This window comes from Xiphias gladius, chromosome 8, assembly GCF_016859285.1.
Source record: "Xiphias gladius isolate SHS-SW01 ecotype Sanya breed wild chromosome 8, ASM1685928v1, whole genome shotgun sequence".
Taxonomy (NCBI): Eukaryota; Metazoa; Chordata; class Actinopteri; order Istiophoriformes; family Xiphiidae; genus Xiphias; species Xiphias gladius.
In genome coordinates, this window is record NC_053407.1 from 17,233,916 (window position 1) to 17,257,631 (window position 23,716).

A 23,716-nucleotide genomic window follows, 5' to 3' on the forward strand; every position below is an offset into this window, starting at 1 on the left:
AGGTCAGGGAATCACCAAAATTATTACAGTACATCCTGAGGGCGACATGAACATCCTGAACCAAATTTCCTGGCAATCTGTTCAATAGTTGTGGAGACGTTTCACTCACAAATACAAATGTGAAACTGCGCCAGAGGAAAAGACAAGGAACCCACAAAGTCATTAGGTTTCATCCTCTGGGCTCCATGGATACGTAAACCAAATTTCATGGCAGTCCAGTTGTTGAGATATTTCAGTGTGGACCAATGCCATGACTACAGCCATGCTGCTTGCGTGGCTAAAGATCAATATATTGTTGCTGGGAACGTGACATTAGCACATTATAGCAAACACAATAGCCTGTAAAGTTTTAGAATTATTAGCATTTAGCAAATGTTCTGAGGCCCAGTAATGGTCCACAGCCCTGGGGTTGGGAACCTCTGCTCTATGATAGATGTCCACAACTGACAAAATTTTAAATGTTTTTTTAAATTTGTTTTTAAAGTGATACACTCCTTTCGTATCCTGCTTCGTAGCCTCACATGAGGTGCTCAGACTCACGTTAGACACCTCAGTTAATTTTGTATGATCAGATATGAGCTGTGTAGCAACATGCAGTGGTAAAGAAGAGTTACCTCTCTTTAGTTTGCTGTGATTTAAGGTGAAAGATTAATCATCTGAATTTACTGTCACACTTGGAGTACACCAGTACAGTTGAGTGAGCTCCCCCCTTTGTCCAACTCTTATGTTTCTTGGTTTTTCTGTTCAACTCAAACTCATGATAAAAGCTCCCATGCGGTGGTAAGTGTTGTACCTTCAGGTTCGGCGATACTTCTGTAGAGTAAAAGGTTGTTGCTCTTCTGTAATTAAAAGACAATCTGTCCTTTTTGCTGTTCCAGTGATTGTGGAACGTGACTGTATATCACTCTGTTATATGCATTGCTGTTAAAAACTATGATAAAACATATGTGAATGACCTCTGCCTGCAGCATTCAAACACTATTTTTGTAGTAGTATAAGAGAGAGTGACCTGCTCTTTATATGAACATGGGAAAGTATTTTGTACTTTGTTGTTAATTCACCTCACTGAGATGTGCTGTACATTTTGTACATGCAACCCTGCATATTTCTCAATGTGGAACCGTGTATAATCCTTTCCAAAAAAAAAAAAAAAAAAAGTTGTGTCTCAAGCTTAAACACAAAACGCGCAAAGTGTGGTCTTGAAACCATGACTTAGAGGTAGGAGACAACTTCAAATTGTTTTGCATTTATACTGTAATCCTGTCTATAACCATTTCTGTTAGCAGGAATATAGTAACGTAGTGCTTATTCTGTGAATATTTGTATGTATTTTTACTATGTATGTACAGTACACTTTTGAAGCTCGTGTGGCAGGCATGCAACACCTTCACAGACAGAATAATACTATATACTTATACTGTATACACTTATACATGCACATACTCTTATAAGGTATATAAACAAATAAACATTTTGCTGTTAGCAATACCCAGTGGTATGAAAATTATATTTCAACCCTCATGTTTCCACACCTTAAGAAATATTCCCAGTTTTGTAATAAAAAAAAGAAAGTAAACAAAATAAAAGATTTGATGATGATAATAACAACAAATAAACAAAAATATGTTTCCCAGTTACCTCTTGCTAATAAATCCATTTTATCTCAGGGGCATTTTGTCTCAAGTGTTTTTGTAGATCATCAATCAGTTGACATCATGCTCGACTAATATAATGAAAGAAAATATAATCACCTCTCTGTCCTAGCAAGCGATGATGTACAGTAGCCTACAGCAGTGGACCAAAATGTAAAATCTGGGCTTTGTGTGAAAAAATACGCACTTATCATATTCAGAATTCCCACAACTGCATAAATTGGCATAAAATGTACATCCATTACATTATGTTGGACACTCAGTTATGTCCAATGTTCAAACCCAAGCTACTATCCACAGTGTGTTGCTTGTTCACAGAGTGTCACAATATGCTGTGGGGTTTGTTATCTATTTGTATCCCTTTATTTAGTGCGTATTTTAATGTCAGTTCAAGATAATGATGTTTTCATTTAGACATGACTGGATTAACCTGCCATATATCCTTGGAGCCAAAAAATTGTATTACTTCACCAAAACATTTCCTTACATATCATGTACCTATTCTATCCTCGTTTCCCCATTAAAATATTTAAAAGGACTATAAAAACCCCACATCTTAAAAAAGTAAGGTTGGATTTTTAAGGGATTCGATCGCCTGCTGATTCATTAAGTCACTAGTCAGTAGACTTGAATAATTAAGGATTTTTTTTATACTTTTTGTACACAGTTTGCAGAATGATTAACGGAGGCGAAAAAAACATCAAATTAATCTAAGACTTTATCGAACGACCTCTGACCTTAACCATTATTAGTAGGAAGTAGGAAAAACAAAAGGTTATTTAAAGAACAGGCCAAACGGGCACTGATTGGTAGATCCCCCTCGCAATGCTCTCTGTTCGTTTTGTCGGTAGGGGAATTTGAACAGGCAGCAAGTTCGCCTCGTCGCTTCGCATCTGCTCCACCGGACGTCCACCGGCCGAGGGCTTCGATACGCGATCATGGTCAACACTCTGCTTTTCTTGGCTTTCGTGTCGGCGGCTTCAGCCTTTCCCCCGTCCGACCGAGGTAACACGCTGCGGTCGCCCGTGTCGGCGACTCCACCGACTTTTTTTTTTTTCTTGCAGTTTTGCCGTTTGTGCTAAGCCAAGCTTTCGCTTTCATGTGCCGCCATGGCGTCTGTTCGTTTTCTTGTCCCCGTTGAATTCGCCGTATTACATTAACTTTGACCGTATGAATTGTTTTCAGACGAGTCTCACTTCAAGTCGTGGATGGCACAGGTACAGTAGGTTATACCTATCAAGCGCTGCACGTAACAATAGCGAACAGTAAACTGTACGTTGCCCGCAATGAGAAAAATCACTGCAACGTTGTTACTTAAGTGTGATAATTACTTAAGTGTGATGATTTCTAAAATGTGAGCTACATGATTACAACACTATAAGCTGATTACTACCCATTTATGCCCGTAATTAATCTAAAAACATCACTATAATAAGAGAAACAAAGTTAACAGCCCCCCCCCCCATACAGCACAACAAAGTGTACAGCATGAAGGAGTACGAGGAGAGACTCCAGATATTCACTGAGAACAAGAGGAGGATTGACAAACACAATGAAGGAAACCACTCTTTCACAAGTAGGAAGAGCTTGTTATTGACTTCACTATTTTTTTAATTAAAAAAACTTTTTTTTTTCATAAGGTCCATTGTAAAATGTGTTGAGCTTTGTTTCATCTCTTCCTGCAGTGGCGCTGAACCTGTTTTCAGACATGACATTTAGTGAATTTCGAAAGTCTTTCCTCTGGTCTGAGCCACAGGTAATGCCATCCATTCAGAAAGTAGTTTGAATTGTTGTGTTTTTTGTTTCGTTGTTGTTGTTGTTGTTGTTGTTTTTCAGGACAGGTAGCTATTTCACACACTGCCTCTTACAGAACTGCTCTGCTACCAAAGGGAGCTATGTCAGCAGCAACGGACCACATCTGGACTCCATTGACTGGAGGAAGAAAGGAAATTATGTGACAGATGTGAAGAATCAGGTAAAGTTTAACTTCTCAAACATCAAGAACACACACACGCACGCACACACACACACACACACACACACACAGATTCTGTTTTGATCTCAAAAGTCACATTACACTGTTGCTAGGTAACACGGATGATTAAAAGAGTCTCTGGTGATAACTGATAACACAGAAACTGTCAATAATATTATAACCCAGTGGTTCCTATGAGGTGTGCACACCCGGTCATACAAATTCCTAGCGGGTTTTGAGTGTGTAGTGTGTTCACTCTTGAAATGTGACAAAATAAAACATACTCAAAACCTCCACACGCCAATGCACACTAAAAGCCCTCATGAGTTGGCTGTTTATGGATGCAGTTTTGCTACAGTGAAATGCACAAAGGACATGGAGGAGCTGCCCACAGCTGGAAAAAAATTCAAATTTAATCGTGGATAGAGGTGAGAAAGCTCCAGGACGACTTCAGAAAACAAAATAAATAAACAAATAGTTTAAATAACCATTAACTTTTTGGTCTCATTGTTCCTCAATTTAAGGCTAAAGTTTGATTGTACAGTTGTTTGTTTCTTGTTTACTAACTACAAAAACTATATGCTATAAAGATTAGTACTGTATACAGTACATACCGTATGCTGTTAGTATGTTGTATGGAACTGGGACAACTTTTGACGTGTCAAACACAGGTGTAACTAATAATGTCAGTTACTGCATTGCCATCACCAATGTTATTAGTTCCATCTGTTTTTCTCCATTTGACAAGTCAAGCGGTTGCTGTGAAAGAAACAGGTGAGTCTGTTGAATATTCTGAGGCCTACGACGCTATAAGGACTTGGGCCGGCGAGATTTAGGCCTATTCAAGAGAGCAAAATGGGTTGTAAAGTACAGAGCAGGCAGATTTTCGACAGGAAACATGTCAGTCGAATCCAAAATACGAGGAAGCGCTTGCTCTTCAGTTTTCTCACAATATAGCAGGAGAGCCTTTTGTCTTAGCAGTTAGGATAAAGCTTAACTTGCATTTTCCATTTCCACACCAGAAACTAAAGGTAAACATGTAGAAATATGCAGTTCATGTTCTTGATAGTGGTTTTTCTTAATGTAGCTTCCCAGATACAGGGCCTTTTCCACCGCAGACATTTTGACATGTCATAGTAGGACTTGTCACAGTTGTTACTAATAACTTAAGCAATGGCTCGGTTCTGTTCAACGGTCGCAGTGATCCAGTATACACAATACGAGGACCCTTAAACTGAAGCAGTTAAATGAAATTCAGTCTTCGTAAAAAGTTATTATTCACACCTGTGCTTTCCCTGCTGTGACATGTCAGAGTGTCCTCTGTGAAAAAGGCATATTGTTACGGGTTGATAAAACTACCATAAATGTATGCATCGAGGAGGTTGTGTGAAGATTTTTCTACTTCCAAAGTCAACTATACTGATGAACTATACTGTAACTATACTGTAAATCAAATATTGGAATTTCCCTGAATGTTCTCTACACACTTATTTCCATGCATACGCCTTCAGATACAACCTTTTGTGTTTTTTCTCACAAGATTTTCACGAGATGTCCTTCTACTTTGTTTTTGTTTTTTTGTACCAAAGGGAAGTTGTGGCAGTTGCTGGACTTTTTCAACAACCGGCTGTTTGGAGTCTGTTACCGCTATCAGAACTGGGAAGCTGATACCACTGGTGACTTTCTTTCACTTCTCTATCACTTCTCTATCTGCTGATCTTGAGTCAAAAATGTTGTTCCTTTGCCATAGTAGGACAAAGCATATTTACTATAATCTTGAACCATGACCTTTTAATTCACCTTTGTAACCTAATTTTCCAACTACCCAGTCAGAACAACAGCTGGTGGACTGTGCCCAGGACTTCAACAACCATGGGTGTAATGGGTGAGAGTCAAACACACTGAGTGTTTCCTTCCTCTTTTTATAATATTCCTGTAAGTACTGCTGTGTGCACCACCAAAGTCAGATTTTTTACAACAAGCCCTTGATTTGTCCTCTAGCGGTCTTCCCAGTCAAGCATTTGAATACATCATGTACAACAAGGGACTGATGACAGAGACGGACTATCCATACAAAGCTATGGTGACTAAATAATCGGCTATCCTACAGCATAAACAAAACGAAATAATAAGCAAAACTGACTTGAAATTACATATTTAATGGCTTTTGATTTTTACTTGTTAAATCAGGAAGGTACTTGCAAGTATAAACCAGGACTGGCAGCTGCTTTTGTGAAGGATGTGGTGAACATAACAGCGGTGAGTTAGCATCAATGTCTTTTCTTCAAGAAAAATGTCTTTATTGTACGGCCGTGAGTGATGAGGTTTTTCTGTCGCCCGTCAGTACGATGAGATGGGAATGGTGGATGCTGTCGCCACGCGCAACCCTGTCAGCTTTGCCTTTGAGGTGACCTCGGACTTTATGCATTACCACCAGGGCGTGTACACCAGGTGAGAGGAAGTCAGAGACATAGTCTGATGTATAATGCTGGAAAGTGAGTAGTCTGTCTATTTTTAAGGTTTTTGTTTAATTGTATTTTACATTTATAAATTACTGAACAGTGAGCAGGAAGTGGAAGGTACATTGCCTCAACAAATACAAACGTCAAGTTTCAGTGTCTTTCCTTTTATACAGCTGACAAGGTTTGTTATACTGTAGTAACATACAGTATATCTGAGAAAGATATTACATTTGCTTGAACCATCAGGAAGAATTTCAAGATATTCAGGCCCAGTATTTTGAAGATCCAAAGTCCAAAACCCGGTTTCTTTGAAATTTTCAATCCAACTCCCTCCAACTAAGAATGGAAAGAATGTGTCTGTCTAATATTCATTTCTAACTCATGAAAACATCTGGACTCACAGCTGGATGTACTAAGGCACACTTCAACACTGTTTATACTTGACATTATCCGACAAACAGACACAACTCAGGTAGTATCTGAATCTGCTAGAGTAACTTGTTTATTGGCAAAGGGTAGCCCTGTGGGAAAAAAAAGGCTCATTTTTATTTTAATGTCATTTAGACACAAACACATAAAGCATGTGCCCACTTACTAGTAGATTTATTAACTTCAGTTCAGTATTATTAGGATCACATTTTGCCAAACATCCAGCATGCGAATCAAAAATGGAACCAAAACAGAATTGGAGAGGCAAAGCCAAATTTATCATCCCTACTGTCACATAAATAAGGATTGGGAGATCTTGTTTTACTATTATTTCATTTGATTTAATGTTAAATTGATTAAATTACATTGATTTGTGGCCTGCACTCTGTGCTTTCAAATCACTCATACAAAAGCCCCTTCTGTTAGTAAAGCTGGTAGACTTGAAAGTGGTTTAGTGTCTTGTTCAGAATCAAGATAGCCATTGGTACAAAGTTGGATACTGCAACTCACTTCTCTCCCTGATTTCAGCACTAGGTGCCACAACACCACAGACAAGGTGAACCATGCAGTGCTGGCAGTCGGGTATGGAGAGGACAATGGCACCCCTTACTGGATAGTAAAAAACTCATGGTCATCCAGCTGGGGGATTGATGGGTAAGTTTTCCATTTAACCACATAAAGGAAAATATTATTAAATATACACCAACCAGAGACAGGCAATAACATTTTTCTCTCCTCATACAGCTATTTCCTCATTGAACGTGGAAAGAACATGTGCGGACTGGCTGCCTGCTCATCTTTCCCGGAGGTGTGATTTCTGCATGTTAGCAAACTGCCAAGGGCTGAAAAGGGAGCAGAATCCAACCAGTTTTTTAATCATTATTATTAAATGTGGTGATTTATATATAATCAGTAGCCTGCTTTGCTTCCATGTAAAGTCGGTTATTGCACAATGAAGCATGTCCTAGCATCCAGTAGAACACACTGACAGGATAGTTCAAGTCATATCCAGAATAGTAAAAACCCCTGAACTTATCACCTAAGTACCAATCATTCAATTCATTGTGGTTCAATTTTCAAATAAAATCTATTAAATTTGTTTGAGTCTTTTATCACTATATGCACCAGTCACAGCTGTCTGTAAGGTGTCCAAATTTGATGGCTATAGTTATAATGATTGAGGAAGGTATAATCCACAATAACATGTTGCTACCTGTCATTACAAAAAACAACTGTATTAAGAGAGTGCACACATTAACTTAATAAAAAATTGTTTTATCTCTTTGTGAAATGCAAGATTAATTTTACCGCAAACTACTTTTACTGAGCTTTTAATTAAGAGCAAAACTGAATCATTGCAACAGGAATAGTTGATATAAGTAAATGCAGCAGACAAGACCTGCATAAGGTCATTTTCTGGTCAAGATGTCTGAAACTATAATAATAATGAAACTTTTTAAATCTGAGAATAATGCTGGGTTAAAAAACGGTGCTGCAGCTGTGTGTCTCATGCAGGTTTAAACATTCCACTTCTTTATCAGGATACAAGGATTTATCAGAAGAAAACCTGTGGTACATTACAGATGTTTCCCATGATTTTAGGAGACATTACAGTCACGGTGCCCAGCATGTTCCAGTGATGATCAAAAATATGTCTAGAGAGGGCTTACAAATGAAGCACAAAAAAATAAAATGAAAGGTTTTAATTCTAGATACACCAGCACAGGGCTAAATAATAACTATTGTGTGTTCTGACAAAAATAGTCACATATTAAATGTGGAGCCAAAGGTGAAGGTTCAGCATTGTTGTCATACAATGTAGGATTTCACTGAGATGCAATCTGTAGCCAGCTCCATGCAACAAACACAGAACATGTATAAACAGGTTATAAAACAGAACAAAGTGTGTGTGTGTGTGTGTGTGTGTGTGCTCGTGTGTGTGTGCGTGTGTGTGTGTGTGTGTACAAAAATGCAATACGTGCAATATCAGTGTAATATGCAAGTTATATTGCAAATAGACTTAGGGATGAGGCTGGTGCAAAAGTAATGTGTATGAGACGACCAATAAACTAGAATAAATTAATGTAAATTCCAGAGATGAAGTGCAATGTAAAGACCGGTGTGCAATTTAGAACCTGCATAACAGAGCTGAGACAAGCAAGTTGCTATGAAATTACTTATCTTTGTTTTATGTATTTATTTATTTATTTTCTTTGCCTCTACAGTTCTCCTTCAAACATCCATGCGCTACAGTAGAGTTGGGTCTTAACCGCGTGTGTCGAAAGACCACATTTCCCAGAAGCCTCATTCTTGGTAAACCTCGGCCAATAAGGAGTCACTTTGTTGAACAGGCGCAAAATCAATCCGTTTTTGTGTACCTCATACTCAAAGAGAGAGAGAGTGGAGACGTTGCGGTTAAATAAGTAGATAAAATTGTCTAGGTTTGATGAGATTAACTTGACTTAAACAAAGCGCGAGCCTTCGGTTACGCGTGTCATCCCGTGTCGCGGGACATGCTAAAGAAATCCGCCACTACTTCGTGAACTGAGCTCGGACTGCTAGCCGGCTAACGCTCGCTAGCTCACCTTCTCACCAACAATGTCCAGTCTTCCACAAAATAACTTGAAGGAGCAGCTGGCGAGGCACAGCAATGCTGCTCAAAGCAAGCTTTCTTTGGCTAAACCCAAACCGGGGTAAGTCTACGGTGAACTCAAACTATAGCAGGGTTAAAACACCAACTAACAGTTTGTTTCGAGCTGTCAGCTATGCTAATTTATCAACACTAGCTGTGAATAAGTTATCGGCACAGGGGGGGGGTATGTCAGCTTTGTTAGAGATGACTAATTGTGCCAAAGTCCATTTACACTGAACCCTTCGCAGCATGCATCGAGAACTAGTTTCACATTACAATATGAGCAGTATCACTACATCATGAAGTCAGCTTGTCACACAGTATAAAACATTTTTACAATTATCTGGTTGAAGTAGGACCTAGAGACTATATCCGTTTACTGAATGTGGATTTAGCATGTTTGTGTCAATAAATGCTGCATTATATTGAGTCCAAAACTAGTAATTAATGCAGCCTTTAAGTGTCTCTGTCTCAATTAATGTTTGCAGTGTTTCCTGCAGCCACATAAATAATGGAGGCACAGTAACATAACATAACCCCTAACAATTTTAAAGCAAGTCAGCAGTGATTTATTTTTTTTTTTAACACTGACGGCCCGGCTGTAATCATCAGAATCTGACCTGAGATCCTGGCGCTCCACTGGCCTTGACTGAAATGCTACTGATACCTGGATGCTTATATTAAAGTGAAATGTGACATTCAGAAACAAATCAACCATGTGTCTTTGCTTAATGTGCATATATTGATGCTTATACTGAGCCACATGTTACCAGTTGTTAGATACTAAGACAAAATACAGAAAAAGGAGATTTTCTATTCAACTTAAAAGAAAAAGTTTTATGAGGACACAAAAGTAGAGTCTGACTATTCTTTAAAGCCATCAAATCTCAAGCTAAGAGGGCGTTATGCCCCTGCTCTCACCTGTTCACCTTTTTTTTCTTATTTCATACCCATCTATGTTTCAGGGCCTTTTCTTTCAAAAAGAAGTCCTCATTGGGTACAACAAAGGTGGAGGTCCCTACCAAGGTAATGAGCTCAAATATTTTGGCAAACAGGAATGGCAGTGTCCCTAAGAACAGTTTGGTGACTAACTCTCCTTTGACATTTTCAAACAAGCTTGAGAGACCTCAAAAGTCCAAATTCAACAACTTCTTCCCTGTAAGTTCGAAAGGCAAGTCAGACTCCATCAGCCCAGCAGGTAACTGTGCCCCTGCAGGCAAGACTCCCTCAGCACGGTCTGGTATTAAGGTGACTACAGCTCCACCTATACATGACAGCCAGTTTACTAGTGTAGGTAGCACCTCCGTGAGTCTGGATGCATCTCTTGGATTCCCGATGGACGACTGGGATGATTTTGACGACTTTGAAACTACTGCCAAAACAAAAAATGACTCATTCAGTTCAGAGAAATCGGGGAACAGCACCAAGTCAGTGTCATCTTCTAGGGAAGAAAAAACAGAATTCACAGGGAAATTAAACTTTGATGCCCCAGACTTAAGCAACTGTTTTTCAAACAAGAATCGTGAATGTATGAAAACAGATGAACTGGAGCACAGTGTCAACAAAGCTGCGGTTTCACCAGGACCTAGTTTTAATCAGGACCCAGCAGAGTTTTTACTGGAGGATTCCCCCATTAAAATGCCCAGAAGACGTCCTCTTGCTCATCTGAAGTCTGTCATGAGTGACAGTGAAGATGACAACGATGTTGTGTGTGAGCCTATTGAAGAAAGGACAGGTAACGCGCTGTTTGTTGCAGCACTCGTATTTTATTTGTACATTGGAGAGCACATACATGAATGCAATGAATTATTCTAAAAATGCACTGTATTGAATGTACTTTTTTTTTTTTTTTTGCCTTTTAGATGATAAGAAAAAGTTTATTGACCCAAAGGTAATAGAGCTCGATGACAACTCAGAGCCTGAGGATGGCTTAGACTACATTCCTCCTTCACCGATCCCAGATGTGATCTGTTATACTACTTCTACATCGGAAACAAGGTCAGTTTTTTCACAGTGTATACTGTTTATACATGGTAGTGCTTTAGATCGTTCTTAATGTATACTGTGTGTGTAATGCCTGTAATCAAAACCAAACACAGTTAATCAGTTGTACTGTTAAAAGTGTACTCCACCAATTTTAGCATTGCTTACAACATTGTGTGACTCATCTTAGACTCAGCCACGTTATTTTTGTTTTTTGTTTGGTTATCCGTTCTAATATGAGGAAATTATTATAGTGGGTCCGTTTTTGCTGACAAGGGTTCACACCATGTGTATTACTTTAATAGTTATAGCAGAGTCTCCCCTCTTTAAGTGCATACTCTTTTTTTTTTTTTGGACCCGGATATTAGATAGATTTGACCTCCAAAGAGAATAATAAAATTGATATTGATTTCAAACAGATCTAAATCAGCTGATTTTGAAAGCAGAGACAGTCAAGGGTATTCAAAGGCACCCATCACAACTCTGCATGAACCTGCAAATCACCACTCCGAAGACAAAACAAGTGGGTGTTATACCTTTTTCTGATTTTTCCAGTACTCGTAAACACATTATCATGAAATGAGGACTCTGCTCTTTTTCCCCATTCATTAATTTTGTTTTTTTCTTCCTTCTGATCATGTCTCAGATGAGCAGCTTTTCCGTATCATGGAGTCCATTTGTTCTCTGGTTGATTCCATCCCTGAACACGAACTGATAGCTCTGGCTTGTGGAAATGAGCTTTTACTAAAAAGGGCTCAAAGGTGTGTACATATCAACGGAAAAGAGCATTGTCATTATTCATAATATTTATTGGTATCTCAGTATGACTTTAATCATCTGTTTTTCACTTCCAGGAAGAGGATTCTTGCAACTGGTGGTGATGTTATGTTCAGGATGCAGCAGCCAGACAGCACTGTGATTTCTGAACCCAGCTTAAAAGAAAAATCCTCTTTTAGATGTGATACGTCAAGTGTCAAGTCTTCCAGCACCTCTGTACCTGTGGACTCCAAGAAACGTCTTCAGATCAGGAGATCTTCAGTAATCTCTGTGGACTATGACTCTGACCCTTCTGACAGTGTTAATGTGAAACCCCTGCACAGTAAAGACGGCGAGAAATTATTTGTGGAAAATGAGAGTGTCTGTGACTCTCCATCAACCCACAGTCTCACAAAACCGTCTTTTAATTTCTGTAAGAAAACAAGCACAGACCTGGACGGCTCCAATCTCTTTCTCTCACCCAAGAAGCCAGAGACTATTGTGCGGAACAAATCGAATACCCCAGCAACAATCACACCTAAAGAAGACATTGAACAAGATGATTTTTACATTGACGACTTTGACATAGATGACCTCAATGACTCGGATATCCCTGAGTACTTTGATGAACACCAAACTTCGTCAATGTCTGGACAAAACTCCAGCACTGTGATTACAACAGTGAAAGAGGGGGGACCAAGCAAGTCTTCTTGGGAGAAGAAACCAACAACGCCTGCAACTGCGCCCAAGCCTTCAAAGATCTGCTCCCCTGGTAAGTCAGCATGGCATGGAATAAGTCTGGGCTTGTATTTATCAAAGGCTTCGGCAGGAAATTAGCCCCGACTGGCCCAATATTCTCATAGTAATGCTTATTTGGTCCAAATTTTGGGTGAGCAAAAACTCAAAATTCTGATAATTTGTTTGTAATTTGTGTCATTCTATATTAAGTGTATTTTTAGTCTCTCTAGGTCTTTTGAATCTATTTATTAAACAATAGAACGCCTAAGAAAAACAACAAGAGGTCATTAATTAAGTCTAATTAAGTATCTGATACAGAGAAACTATTTTAGGAATAGTAAGTACACTTAGTCCTAGTTTAATCCTCTGCATATTTTCTAGGAGCGATTCTGAGATACTTGCTAATTAAAGCCTCTGCTTTTTAAGATTTGTTTTGTAGGTTTTTATTGTGTTGGTGCATTTTTATTGACCCAAATTCATTGTTTTTCATTGCAGAGCCCACCTTCAGAAACCCAGCCCATGATCGATTCAGAGGGTTTGACTTCCCCCACGCACAGGAGATGATGAAGATCTTTCACAAGCGTTTTGGTCTTCATCAATTCAGGTTGAATCAACTAGAAGCAATTAATGCTGCACTTCTGGGAGAAGACACGTTTGTTTTGATGCCCACAGGTTGGTACACATCAAGCATGATAGAAACACACTTAGCTGCCGAACAGCTGCAGTGAAGATGTCCCTTTCTCTAACTGATGCATTTGTAGGTGGGGGCAAAAGTTTGTGCTACCAGCTGCCAGCCTGCGTGTCATCAGGCGTCACTGTGGTCATCTCCCCACTGAAATCGCTCATTGTAGACCAGGTCCAGAAACTCACTACACTGGATGTAAGTATGTTCGCTCCTGCTGTTCCGTTGGATCAGAGTAAAGTATGAAGTTGTTATAATATGTGTGGTACTCAGAAAGTGCATCGGTTATTTCGTAATGTCTTTTCAGATTCCAGCAACAAGTCTGTCTGGTGATAAAAGTGACAGTGAAGTCGGGAGAATTTATATGCAGCTGTCAAGGAAAGATCCCATCATTAAACTGCTTTATGTCACTCCTGAAAAGGTGAGAAATGGATGATTCACACTCTATTCATAGCAAACAAGGAATCACACTCACAGATATCAACATTTAAAATTATTAGTAACTATGATTTTTACTCAAGACTGATGCATCTTGTCTTCTCCCCAAGGTTAGTGCAAGTAACAAGCTGATCTCCGCCCTGCAGAACCTGTACGAGCGAGGCCTTTTGGCCCGGTTTGTCATAGATGAGGCTCACTGTGTCAGTCAGGTGTGTGTCTGCTTTTACTGTCTCCACAATCTGCAGTATGCTTTTGTTTTCGCAACAGCTGTTGTGAATCATCCCATGACCTTAAAAATTTCAGTGGGGACACGATTTCCGCCCGGACTACAAGAGGTTGCATGAACTGCGTCAGAAGTTCCCTAATGTGCCGATGATGGCGCTGACAGCCACTGCCACCCCCCGTGTCCAGAAAGATATCCTCAACCAGCTGAATATGACTCGGCCACAGGTGTAGGTGTTCGAATTCGAGCTCTGTGTCAGATTTTTAACTGCAGTTCTGTTTCACCCAACAGTAACTGCACATTTTCGATCCAACATATGTTCAGGTTTACCATGAGTTTCAACCGAACCAATCTGAAGTACGCTGTGCTGCCCAAGAAACCCAAAAAGGTTGATGAGGACTGCACCAGCTGGATCAAGAAGCACTACCCACGTAAATAATTCAGAAGAACTTTTTCTGACCCCAGTTCATACTAATGTCAGAATAACTTTGTAACTCTGTTGTTGAATAGTCAGCTCGGATTTGTATGTGAACACATTCTGAGGTCTGCCAGATCTGAATTATGGTGACGGGACAGTTAGTAAGAAATCATATCAGCCTGCAGTCAAGAAGTCCAGTGGATTATATTACACATGTAATCAGTTAAATTATGACACCCTATAACAAGAAGATGTTGCTGATTGGTGACTGCAGAATAAGGATCTTGGTTTTTGGAAGCATGTAAAAAAAATCTTAAGCTTGTATCACGTTTTTGTCAAGATTAATTGCTTTTGTAAGTAGCCTTGGAATGAAAGAATGACCATGTTTTGAATTATCCCACTAGGGAATACAGGATTTTGTCAAGGATTACAAAACCACCTTTTGTCTTTTGTTTTATTAAGCTGCCTCTCTGCATGTTGCAGGTGACTCTGGCATCGTGTACTGCCTGTCCCGTAACGACTGCGATGCCATGGCTGAGAGTCTTCAGAGAGCGGGGTTATTAGCTCTGTCGTATCACGCAGGCCTGAGTGACGGCGACAGAGAATATGTGCAGAGCAAGTGGATCAATCAGGACGGCTGCCAGGTGAGATCGCCACTCAGTCACTGATATCATATAACGATTACTCATAGATGCTGCTCGATACAAAGCACTTGGAATAAAAATAAAGGCAACGTTTTGCAAACCAGTAGATGTTTGAAGGATTCAAAGTGTAAGCAGAGACCTACTGCGCATTGATCTTGTCACTGTCCCCCTTTTGTCTGCCAGGTCATCTGTGCCACCATAGCCTTTGGCATGGGCATTGACAAGCCTGATGTGCGCTATGTGATCCATGCCAGTCTGCCTAAATCGATGGAGGGTTACTACCAGGAGTCAGGAAGAGCCGGCAGAGATGGAGAGATCTCTCACTGTATTCTATTCTACTCCTACTCCGATGTCCAACGCATCAAGAGGATTATCAGCAGTATGTGGCAGAAATAACAGACCTTTCTTCCTGCATGCAAAAAAAACAACAACTATGAAATCCTTCAAAGCATGTTTACTTTCCAAATTACTAACTGTATATAATAATCATGTAGGCTCAGACGGTTATTTATTTATTTCCTACCACAGTGGACAGAGAAGGTGACAGACACACCAAGGCGACTCATTACAACAACCTACACAGCATGGTGCACTTCTGTGAGAACATGATGGAGTGTAGAAGAATTCAGCTCCTTGCATACTTTGGCGAGCTCAAGTTCAACAAAGGCTTCTGCAAAGACCACCCTGACGTCAGCTGCGACAACTGCGCCAAACCCAACGTAGGCTTCATTACTTATCATCTCTTTCTTTCTTTATTACGTATTCAGAAACCTACCTGGCTGTTTACAGTTCCACAACGATTTTGAATATTCCTGTAATTCCAGCAATACAAGATGAGAAATGTTACAGAAGATGTGAAGAGGATTGTGAGGTTTGTCCAGGAGAACTGCGAGAAAGTTGGAGCTAGGTTTGGCAAGACTGCCCAGCAAAACCGGCTGACACTAAACATGCTCGTGGATATCTTCCTAGGTACAGTTACGCCCGTGCTTGCAACGAAAAGGCATTTTCCAACTTTGAATTGTGCATGATGTAATAGGAGTTGCATATTTGTCTTCTGCAGCTGTGTTCATATTTCATGTGGGGGAACTTTTATCTTGTCAGGGACAAAATCTGCCAAGATACAGACAGGAATGTTCGGGATGGGAGGAGCGTACTCCAGGCATAACGCTGACCGTCTCTTCAAAAAACTGGTTCTGGATAACATTCTGGTTGAGGACCTCTACATCACGGTCAACGGCCAAGCTGTGTCTTATATCTCTGCTGGACCAAAAAGCATGAATGTGCTGTCTGGAAACATGCAGGTAACAAGTCATACATCAAGTTTATGGTGCTGTAAAAAGCTAGAATATAACTCTATGCTTATTGAGTAGTCAGATATTAGCAAAAAAAAAAATATTAAAGTCAAACCGGCACTTTACCTGTCGCAGGTGGACTTCTATGAGACGGAGAGTGCGTCTAGCATCAGGAAACATAAAGCTGCTGTTGCCAAGAATGTCTCTGAGAGAGAAGAGATGGTTCAGCAGTGTCTGAAGGAGCTGACAGATTTGTGCAAGCAGCTGGGGAAAGCGTTTGGCATTCACTATTACAACATCTTCTCCACTGCCACATTGAAAAAGATAGCCGGTAATTTCTGAAACAGTTGTTAAGAGCATTTTTTCAATGCCACAACGGCTACTAGCATTTTAATAACACGTTAAACCTTTTTTTTCTCCCACGACAGAGAAACTTTCTTCTGAACCTGAAGTCCTCCTACAAATTGATGGTGTGACAGAGGACAAACTGGAGAAGTATGGAGCTGAAGTCATTCAGGTCCTACAGAAATACTCTGAGTGGCAGCTACCTGGTAAGGGACCTGATTGAAGTTTTTGCGCATTGAAACTTTTAGCACCCAATTTCCTTCGCTAGATGATTCCTTTTCTTTTTAAATCTTGTACATTGGGGTATTAATCCTACATTGTCTCTGTAGAGGAGCAGGCTGAGAGTGGTGGAGACGGGTGGATAGACACAACACGAGGCCGCGCACATATCGATTACGATGACGAGGATGACACAGAGTCCTCCACCTACTTCCGTAATCAGGCCGCACAGGGACAGAAGAGGAAGAAAGGTCCATTCTTCAAGTATTCCAAGAAGAGAAAAGGATATGGCAACCAAAGCTCTAATTCTAAAGGGTCTGTAGCGTGTTTGTCTCACATTTCATCGTCTAGTTGGGGATTATATTTAGCAACAAGATTCCCTTCATGGCTGAAACCTCATTTTCTTACCTTTTCTTTTGTCTTTCTGTGGTGTTTTGGATTCAGTCGTGGCTACAACAGCAATAAATCGTGGTCATCGTCTGGCTCCAGAGGTGGATCAAAAGCTGCAGGTCGGGGGTCCAGGAGCTCAGCAGGAGATGCATCGGCAGGCAGGAGACCAGGCTTCTTGGCTGCCCCAACCCCACGAACCAACCAGCGGCCCTTTTTAAAGCCGGCCTTTTCGCACTTGAGCTAGGGCAGTCTTCTGGGAAACTACTTATTCACTACATTTTCAAACCAGCTGGTGTTGGTAATTGTAAACTGAAACTGTTTAAATTGTTTAATATATGTTCTGTACAGCTGCTGTCAAATTGTCTGTCCAGATTTTATATTGATGTAAATTGTTGTAAATTGTATTTGAGCGCAGACCGGAGAAGATTTCGCTGTCGTCTTCATTTTCTTATATTAAAGACGCATTGAAAATGTATCGATGAATATTCCGTCAGTTAGTCTGTATTCAGAGCAACACAAATTCAGCATGCTGTCCTGAATTTGTGTTGTTCCACAAAGCCACAGGGAGAGCCACATCACATTTTTAATCAATGTTTATTTCAAGTTTGAATAGTTTAATTTAATGGCACCAGTTACAAGGGACTATTGGAGAGAAACAATATTTTATACTGACTTGTACAGAAGGTTACCTACAATACAAACGGGTTCGGAATGGATCAGACTGAACAAGAACTGGATTTGGCACATGGATTTATATATATATATACTTGTATATGTAACATAATTTGAACAGCAATCTCCAATCCCAGGATAGAACGATGCAGACAACATAACGCACCACCAGACATGAATATGCATATACACTTAATGACGTGTATGCATGGTCGTGTGAGGGTCTGTCTACTGGGAGCTGGCAGAGGGGCGAAATGCAGATCAAGACAGATCATCCACTTTAACGTGACAGGGATTTTGGCCAGGAACAAAATTCAAGCAGCCGATTGTGTATAAATCGCTTGATTTTGATCATGTCAGTTGGTTATGTAATTAATTCTCATCACATTAAGATCAACAAAAACCCTAAAAATAGTTTGAAGGACAGCCAATGATAATCTTTGAAACTTTAGTGCTGATTATATCATACTTTACTTGGTTTTTGAGGCTTTTCTTTTTAAAGAATTAATATATCTACCTGATCATATGTAGCAAAACACAGGGAGTAGACAAAATAACAAGAACACCTCACAGTGAAGTGCAGTCCAGTACAATATCATCACAAAATACAAAAATTACCTGAACACATCTTTGACACAACCTCAGTAAGAACTGATCATAAGTTTCACAAATGTAGGATTTGTTGCTTGGTTGCTGTAAGGAATTACATTGTACCATGCTGGTGTTTCTGTTATTGAGTCCATCCCCTGTGTGTTCAATTTAAACACGAGAATCAATGCCACATCTTCCAATGCACCACAATGTGTTTTGCATGGCTGTGCCTTCACTGTTGCTCTGCAGGGACGGACGGATCAGCTGTTTTTCATATATAAACCATGGATGACAATCACGCTCGATTACCAAAAGCCGCACATCTGGCCAAAAAGTGTAGCCCATCTCCCATGACGTAAAAGAACAGTCGAATGTGTAAACATGACGCAGCAACTGAAATGTAAATGTAAAGTCAGGTTTGCCTGTTAAGACAAATTAAGACAGAGATTTTTGGGCTGCCCAGTGTACATCACAGTTTCAGACAGGGATGAACACCGTCTCCCCTCTCGGCCTGGGAGATTTAAGGATGGAGCTGTCTGTAGTACAGCTGATAGGGATGTTGCGCCTTTTTGCTCTCCATTCCTTCATCTTTGCCACTTTGGTAAACTGCAGAGTTAGTATCCAGGCACAGGGAACAATCTGTCACTTAACAGTGAAAACAGCAAAGAAAACAGCAGCAGAACAAACATCCACACAAGAGGTATCTAGGGAAAACGGATTTTTATAAAATGTTATTACTGAATGCAACGGTAACTAAGTGTCTCAGTGGTCACATCGTTGTTAAGAGTCAGCACAACAGCAATTTGGTAAGTGGTTTTCTAGAAACAGGACATATTCATCGTTGGATTTTCATATACAAGTTTGTAAATCACAACTTTTTGCTCTTACAGCGGATTATTGCTCCTTGAATAATGCTGCCTTTTTCTTTTTTTTTTTTTTTTAAATTGTTGCATGTTCAGAGAGAGACCACTGAAGCTACATAATGCTGATAGCTGTATGAGAAACACCTTTGCAGACTGACCTTTAAAAGATGTCCTGCCAACAAGTCAGCCTGGCTGGACTGGCAAGTCATGTTGACCTTCATGTCAGTAAAGGAGTAATAAATATGAAGTATGAATATACACCAAAAAAAAGTCAACCCGCCCACCCTGCTCGACCCCTTGTTAGGAAAAATGTGCTTCATCTTTGCATCTGCTATTTACTGGATGGATCCAAGTTAAAAACTACAAAATTGACATAAATACGCTCCTACACTACGACAGTTTGCTCGCCAATGTAGCTCTAATGATTTGATATTCCCTCTAGCATCATGCTGGGAAATGTCGGTGCTGCTCCCTCCACCACAGATGACTACGGTGTGTGAAGGATAATGAGCTAGAGGAGTGGATCCAGCCACAATGCCAAAGTGCATGCTACTCCGGTCAGGACTACAACTTAGCCAAGGACTGACAGGCTCGAATTACACAGGAGCACACAAAGAAGGTAGCACCATCGGGCCTTCAGTGGAGGAGCTGGGGGGGGCAAAAACAAGCAACTCTGTACAGCCATTAGAATGATGATTAAGCAAATGCCTTCCATTCCCCATTTGGTTTTTAAATCCTTCTTTCAAAGAAGCAGACTGATTACTTCTGATTTCCCTCGTTCTTCTCTTCCACTTTCTCTCATTTCATGCCTTTCCTTCCAGTGAAAAATGGACTTTTCTTTCTTTTTCTTTTTTAACTCTTCTCTGTCTAAACGTCCACAGCTATCCCCTTGAATCGTTTCCACTCTTACATACAGGCAAACTAACACTTACACCTGCACTTGGTACAGGAGTTAGACACGCCATACAAAAAACAGATTTTACCCAGGATCCAGGGGACATGACATTTATTGCTCCATGGAGCTACGAGGCAGAAGAGTTTAGAGCCTGACCGCCAAATCCAAGGGCAGATATTATTTGCCAATATTGGCTTATTTTAAAAAAAAATAAAATAAATAAATCCAGGGAAGAAAGTAACTGAAGTACATAGTTCAGAAGTCAGAAGTCATTATTACTGTAGTTTGTCAAGCACACACCACCGTTTCCTCCAAAAAACAGTTTTTGCTAGCTAACAGCTAATTTGTTGGGTACTAAATGTTTTGTTTAACGCTGCAACTAACAATTATTTTCATTATTAATTAAATCGGCTTATTTTTTTCTAGATGAATCGATTCCTTGTGTAGATTATAGAATGTCAGAAATTTGTGAAAATGCCCATTATTATTTCTACGCACCCAAAGTGACATATTGAAAATTGCTATTTGTTAAAATCTGCCCAACAGTCAAAAACCCAAAGATATTAAATCTACAAAGATATAAAACAGAAAAAAGCAGAAACTCCTCACACTGGAGAAGCTTGACAACTATTCAATTGTCAGACTAGTTGCCAGTTAATGCTCTATCAATCAATTAATTAACAGCCCAGCTCTAGTTTTGTTTCATTTTTAAATGAATTTTAGTGTGAAGTTAGGCCATGGGTCAAGGAACAAGCTTTTTTACGATTTGGTGCAGATCCAGTACCGGTCAGGCTCACAGTCGCCTCTACAAACTCTTCAAGAACAATAAGATATGGTAAAGTTATGAAAGGTGAAAATGTGTTTTTGGATTATTCGGTAGTTTTTAAACTGCACATACGTTGGAGGCTGATTCACTGCTGGTGGAGTGATGAGAGTTGTGATCAGTGTGGATTGGATCTGGATAAAAACCCTGTTTTTTTGTTTTTGTTTTTTTTTAGTCCCCCATCTACATTTCAATGAATGCTTCTGACCTTACGTGAAACACAGCGCTAAAAAAGGTATAATTTAATCTTCAATAACAAAATAACATTTCAGTTCTGTTAAAATATACATGGAAAACCTGTCAATATATATTAGGAAACAAACTAATTTGTACAAAAAGTACATTATTATTTTATTCTAGTAATAATAACATTAATATAGTATGATTTATAAACCTAAGAGCATGGTTGATATGAAACCAAAATAAATCATAAACTCTTCGTATAAAGAAATACTTGAAATTCATTGAATTTCAACTTGATGGGAAAATGCAAATCAAATTAATTGGAGAAATAACTGAACAAATGAGCATATTAAAAAGTACTTAATTATTAAAACCATATGAGCATTGCACATCTATCTAGACTCTTATCTATTGGTGCCAATGAATCTTTGCTCTTCATGAATATATCTCTAACCGCATCTGACACTACTGGGTCACATAACGCTATTGGTACTGGTTTATTTTACTGTATCCTTATAAAACGTTAGAAAAACAACTTTGATCTTCACCAGTTTACTTTGTACACCATTGTATACTAAAGTGTAATTGCGTCTTCAAACAATCCAGAAAAATTAAAAACTGCCATCAGTCATCGACATCCTCTCAGCAAAGGCATTTGGTAATCACCCTGTGTGTTCCCTGTGTCACGAACCTTCACTATTATTTCCTTCAGGTTGCTCCGTTTTTTTCTGACGGGGTGAATCTGCTGTTTGTCTAGCTGACATCTGATGGGGATGGATCAGTATCAAAAGATCTTGTACTACTTTGCCGCACATATACTTCACAGCAGTAGGCCCATCGACTAACTCACTTCCATCCTTTAATGACGAGTCAACTTTCTTGATTACCATTCATCATCTCTTCTCCTTTTCTTAAGCAAATATGTTTAAAAGTAATAAATAATAAAAGGAGTCAACGTTCATCCGTTGCAACAAAATCTCTCGTTCCTGTAAAAGGAACTCTTTAAACTTCTTCAGTTCTTTTAATTCAGTTTAAATTTTTTTCCTTTGTGTTATTTGAAAAAATAAAATACCTGAAATGACTTGAAATTTGAAAAAAAAAAAAAAAAAAAAAATGCAAAAAACGTCCTCTGACTTTGTAGAAAAAAAAAGAAAAAAGAAGACAATAAGCAAAACGAGGAAGTGGTTGGGTGGGTGGGGGGTAACTCAAAGTGGAGGAGGGGAACAGAGATCCTGGCCCGGTGTTACCAGGAGTGGTCCAAGCTGTATGTCTGCTGGAGGATCATGGGAGAAGCAGGGTTCATGGTTGGGACGAGGCTGCCCTCCATCACTCCGGAGTCCTAACCGTCTCCTCAGACCCCCGAATGGGCTTACGAACTCTACGACCTCACTCTCACTTGTTAATGAGCAACCCGCCCACCCAGCGGAGCTTGCAGGCAAACCACCGCCTGAGGGGACAAAAATATTCGTAATGGAACTGCTCAAATTCGGGGGTCTGGCGGATATCACGTAAAAATGCTATGTCAAGGTCTGACTCGGTGAGGATGATGAGGAGTAGGAGCAAGACAAAGAGGAGTCCAATGGTGACAAGGAGCAAACGGAGGACACTTAAGACAAATTTATTCACCTGTTCCACCTCGCTGAGGGCCGAGTCCCCCCCTGCACCCTCCTGTGCAGATCTACCGTCCGCACCAAAATCACCCCCCTCCCCGTACGTGGGGGTGCCTGCCTCTGACTCCTTTTCCTCTTCGATGCTGCAGGGCGCTCCATTGATCTGGCGCGAGACAGCCAGCTCCATGCTGTGCTCAGCCACCGGGGTGGGCAGGACGCTGTCGGAGGGGCTGTAGGCCTCGTCCGAGATCACCGCCGTCCCGTCACTGGTGTCTGTGGCCTGGCTCCGGGAGCGTGGCATGAAGGATTCCCCATGGGACACTGAGCGCACTGGTGTAGAGTGGGCACTGTCACGCAAGGACTCCAGACCTTGTGGAGGTGTTCGAGGGGGGGGGGCAGAGAGGAAGAAAGAAATATTACATACATTTTACAGCATGAAAAAAGATTACTGACAAAACATTATGCGGTCAGACATATACTATACTAGTGTGGCCCACACAGACACAGTATACTGTAGTTCTGGGTCTATGTGCTGAGCGGTTTCTTCTGCTGTTCGTCCAGCAGAGGTCTGTTACAGAGCACAGACATACCGTCTCCAACTTGAGAGCTGAAATCTGATCATGCTGGTCCCACAGTCAAGCAGACAGGGGGGAGCTTGGTCATTGTACTGAATGCTCAGGAGCTGATGTGAAGCCTAATCATCACCACTAAAGGAAGAAATCGTCATGTAGCCAATTACACTGGAAGTGTAGAGTGAATAAAGCCATTTAGATACAGTATACTTGAGAAAACATCAAATAA

The 23,716-nt window shown here is 40.2% G+C and overlaps 3 protein-coding genes across 4 annotated transcripts in view; 2 read left to right on the forward strand and 1 right to left on the reverse strand.

Annotated features, from left to right (window-relative positions):
• The first annotated feature begins 2,466 nt into the window (after nt 1–2,466).
• On the forward strand, nt 2,467–7,765 carry ctsh (cathepsin H). The gene is made up of 12 exons (XM_040131894.1): nt 2,467–2,657; nt 2,838–2,869; nt 3,123–3,228; nt 3,338–3,408; nt 3,523–3,627; nt 5,217–5,303; nt 5,457–5,512; nt 5,629–5,710; nt 5,818–5,886; nt 5,972–6,078; nt 7,047–7,172; nt 7,263–7,765. The coding sequence occupies exons 1-12, from the start codon at nt 2,591–2,593 to the stop codon at nt 7,330–7,332; spliced, it is 978 nt and encodes a 325-aa protein (XP_039987828.1). The 5' UTR covers nt 2,467–2,590; the 3' UTR covers nt 7,333–7,765.
• Nucleotides 7,766–8,845: 1,080 nt separating this feature from the next.
• Nucleotides 8,846–17,753, forward strand: blm (BLM RecQ like helicase). Of its 2 annotated transcripts, XM_040133637.1 has the most exons (22): nt 8,846–9,211; nt 10,116–10,176; nt 10,267–10,885; nt 11,013–11,148; nt 11,553–11,656; nt 11,780–11,894; nt 11,988–12,661; nt 13,123–13,299; nt 13,389–13,507; nt 13,617–13,730; nt 13,858–13,956; nt 14,051–14,199; nt 14,295–14,401; nt 14,872–15,032; nt 15,216–15,411; nt 15,561–15,751; nt 15,857–16,001; nt 16,134–16,333; nt 16,460–16,655; nt 16,753–16,875; nt 16,999–17,203; nt 17,333–17,753. In XM_040133637.1, exons 1-22 carry the CDS (start codon nt 9,117–9,119, stop codon nt 17,520–17,522), a joined length of 4,176 nt encoding a protein of 1,391 aa, XP_039989571.1. In that variant the 5' UTR covers nt 8,846–9,116; the 3' UTR covers nt 17,523–17,753. The 2 variants fall into 2 exon arrangements, with proteins under 2 accessions (XP_039989571.1, XP_039989570.1); XM_040133636.1 differs by having other exon boundaries at nt 10,116–10,885.
• A 4,740-nt stretch (nt 17,754–22,493) lies between these two features.
• Nucleotides 22,494–23,716, reverse strand: part of LOC120793329 (FERM domain-containing protein 5) — a 54,381-nt gene continuing 53,158 nt past the window's right edge. Inside the window, exon 14 of the mRNA XM_040133303.1 lies at nt 22,494–23,284. Coding sequence (XP_039989237.1) covers nt 22,698–23,284 — 587 coding nt within the window. The 3' untranslated portion in view covers nt 22,494–22,697. The remainder of the gene's footprint in view (nt 23,285–23,716) is intronic.

Coding starts and splice junctions, on each gene's coding strand:
- ctsh (XM_040131894.1), top strand. CDS start 2,591: ATGGTCAACACTCTGCTTTTCTTGGCTTTCGTGTCGGCGGCTTCAGCC. Junction 3,229..3,337: donor AGGAAACCACTCTTTCACAA/GTAGGAAGAGCT, acceptor CTCTTCCTGCAG/TGGCGCTGAACCTGTTTTCA. Junction 5,304..5,456: donor CTGGGAAGCTGATACCACTG/GTGACTTTCTTT, acceptor CCAACTACCCAG/TCAGAACAACAGCTGGTGGA.
- blm (XM_040133636.1), top strand. CDS start 9,117: ATGTCCAGTCTTCCACAAAATAACTTGAAGGAGCAGCTGGCGAGGCAC. Junction 15,033..15,215: donor TCAATCAGGACGGCTGCCAG/GTGAGATCGCCA, acceptor TTTGTCTGCCAG/GTCATCTGTGCCACCATAGC. Junction 16,002..16,133: donor GCTCGTGGATATCTTCCTAG/GTACAGTTACGC, acceptor TTATCTTGTCAG/GGACAAAATCTGCCAAGATA.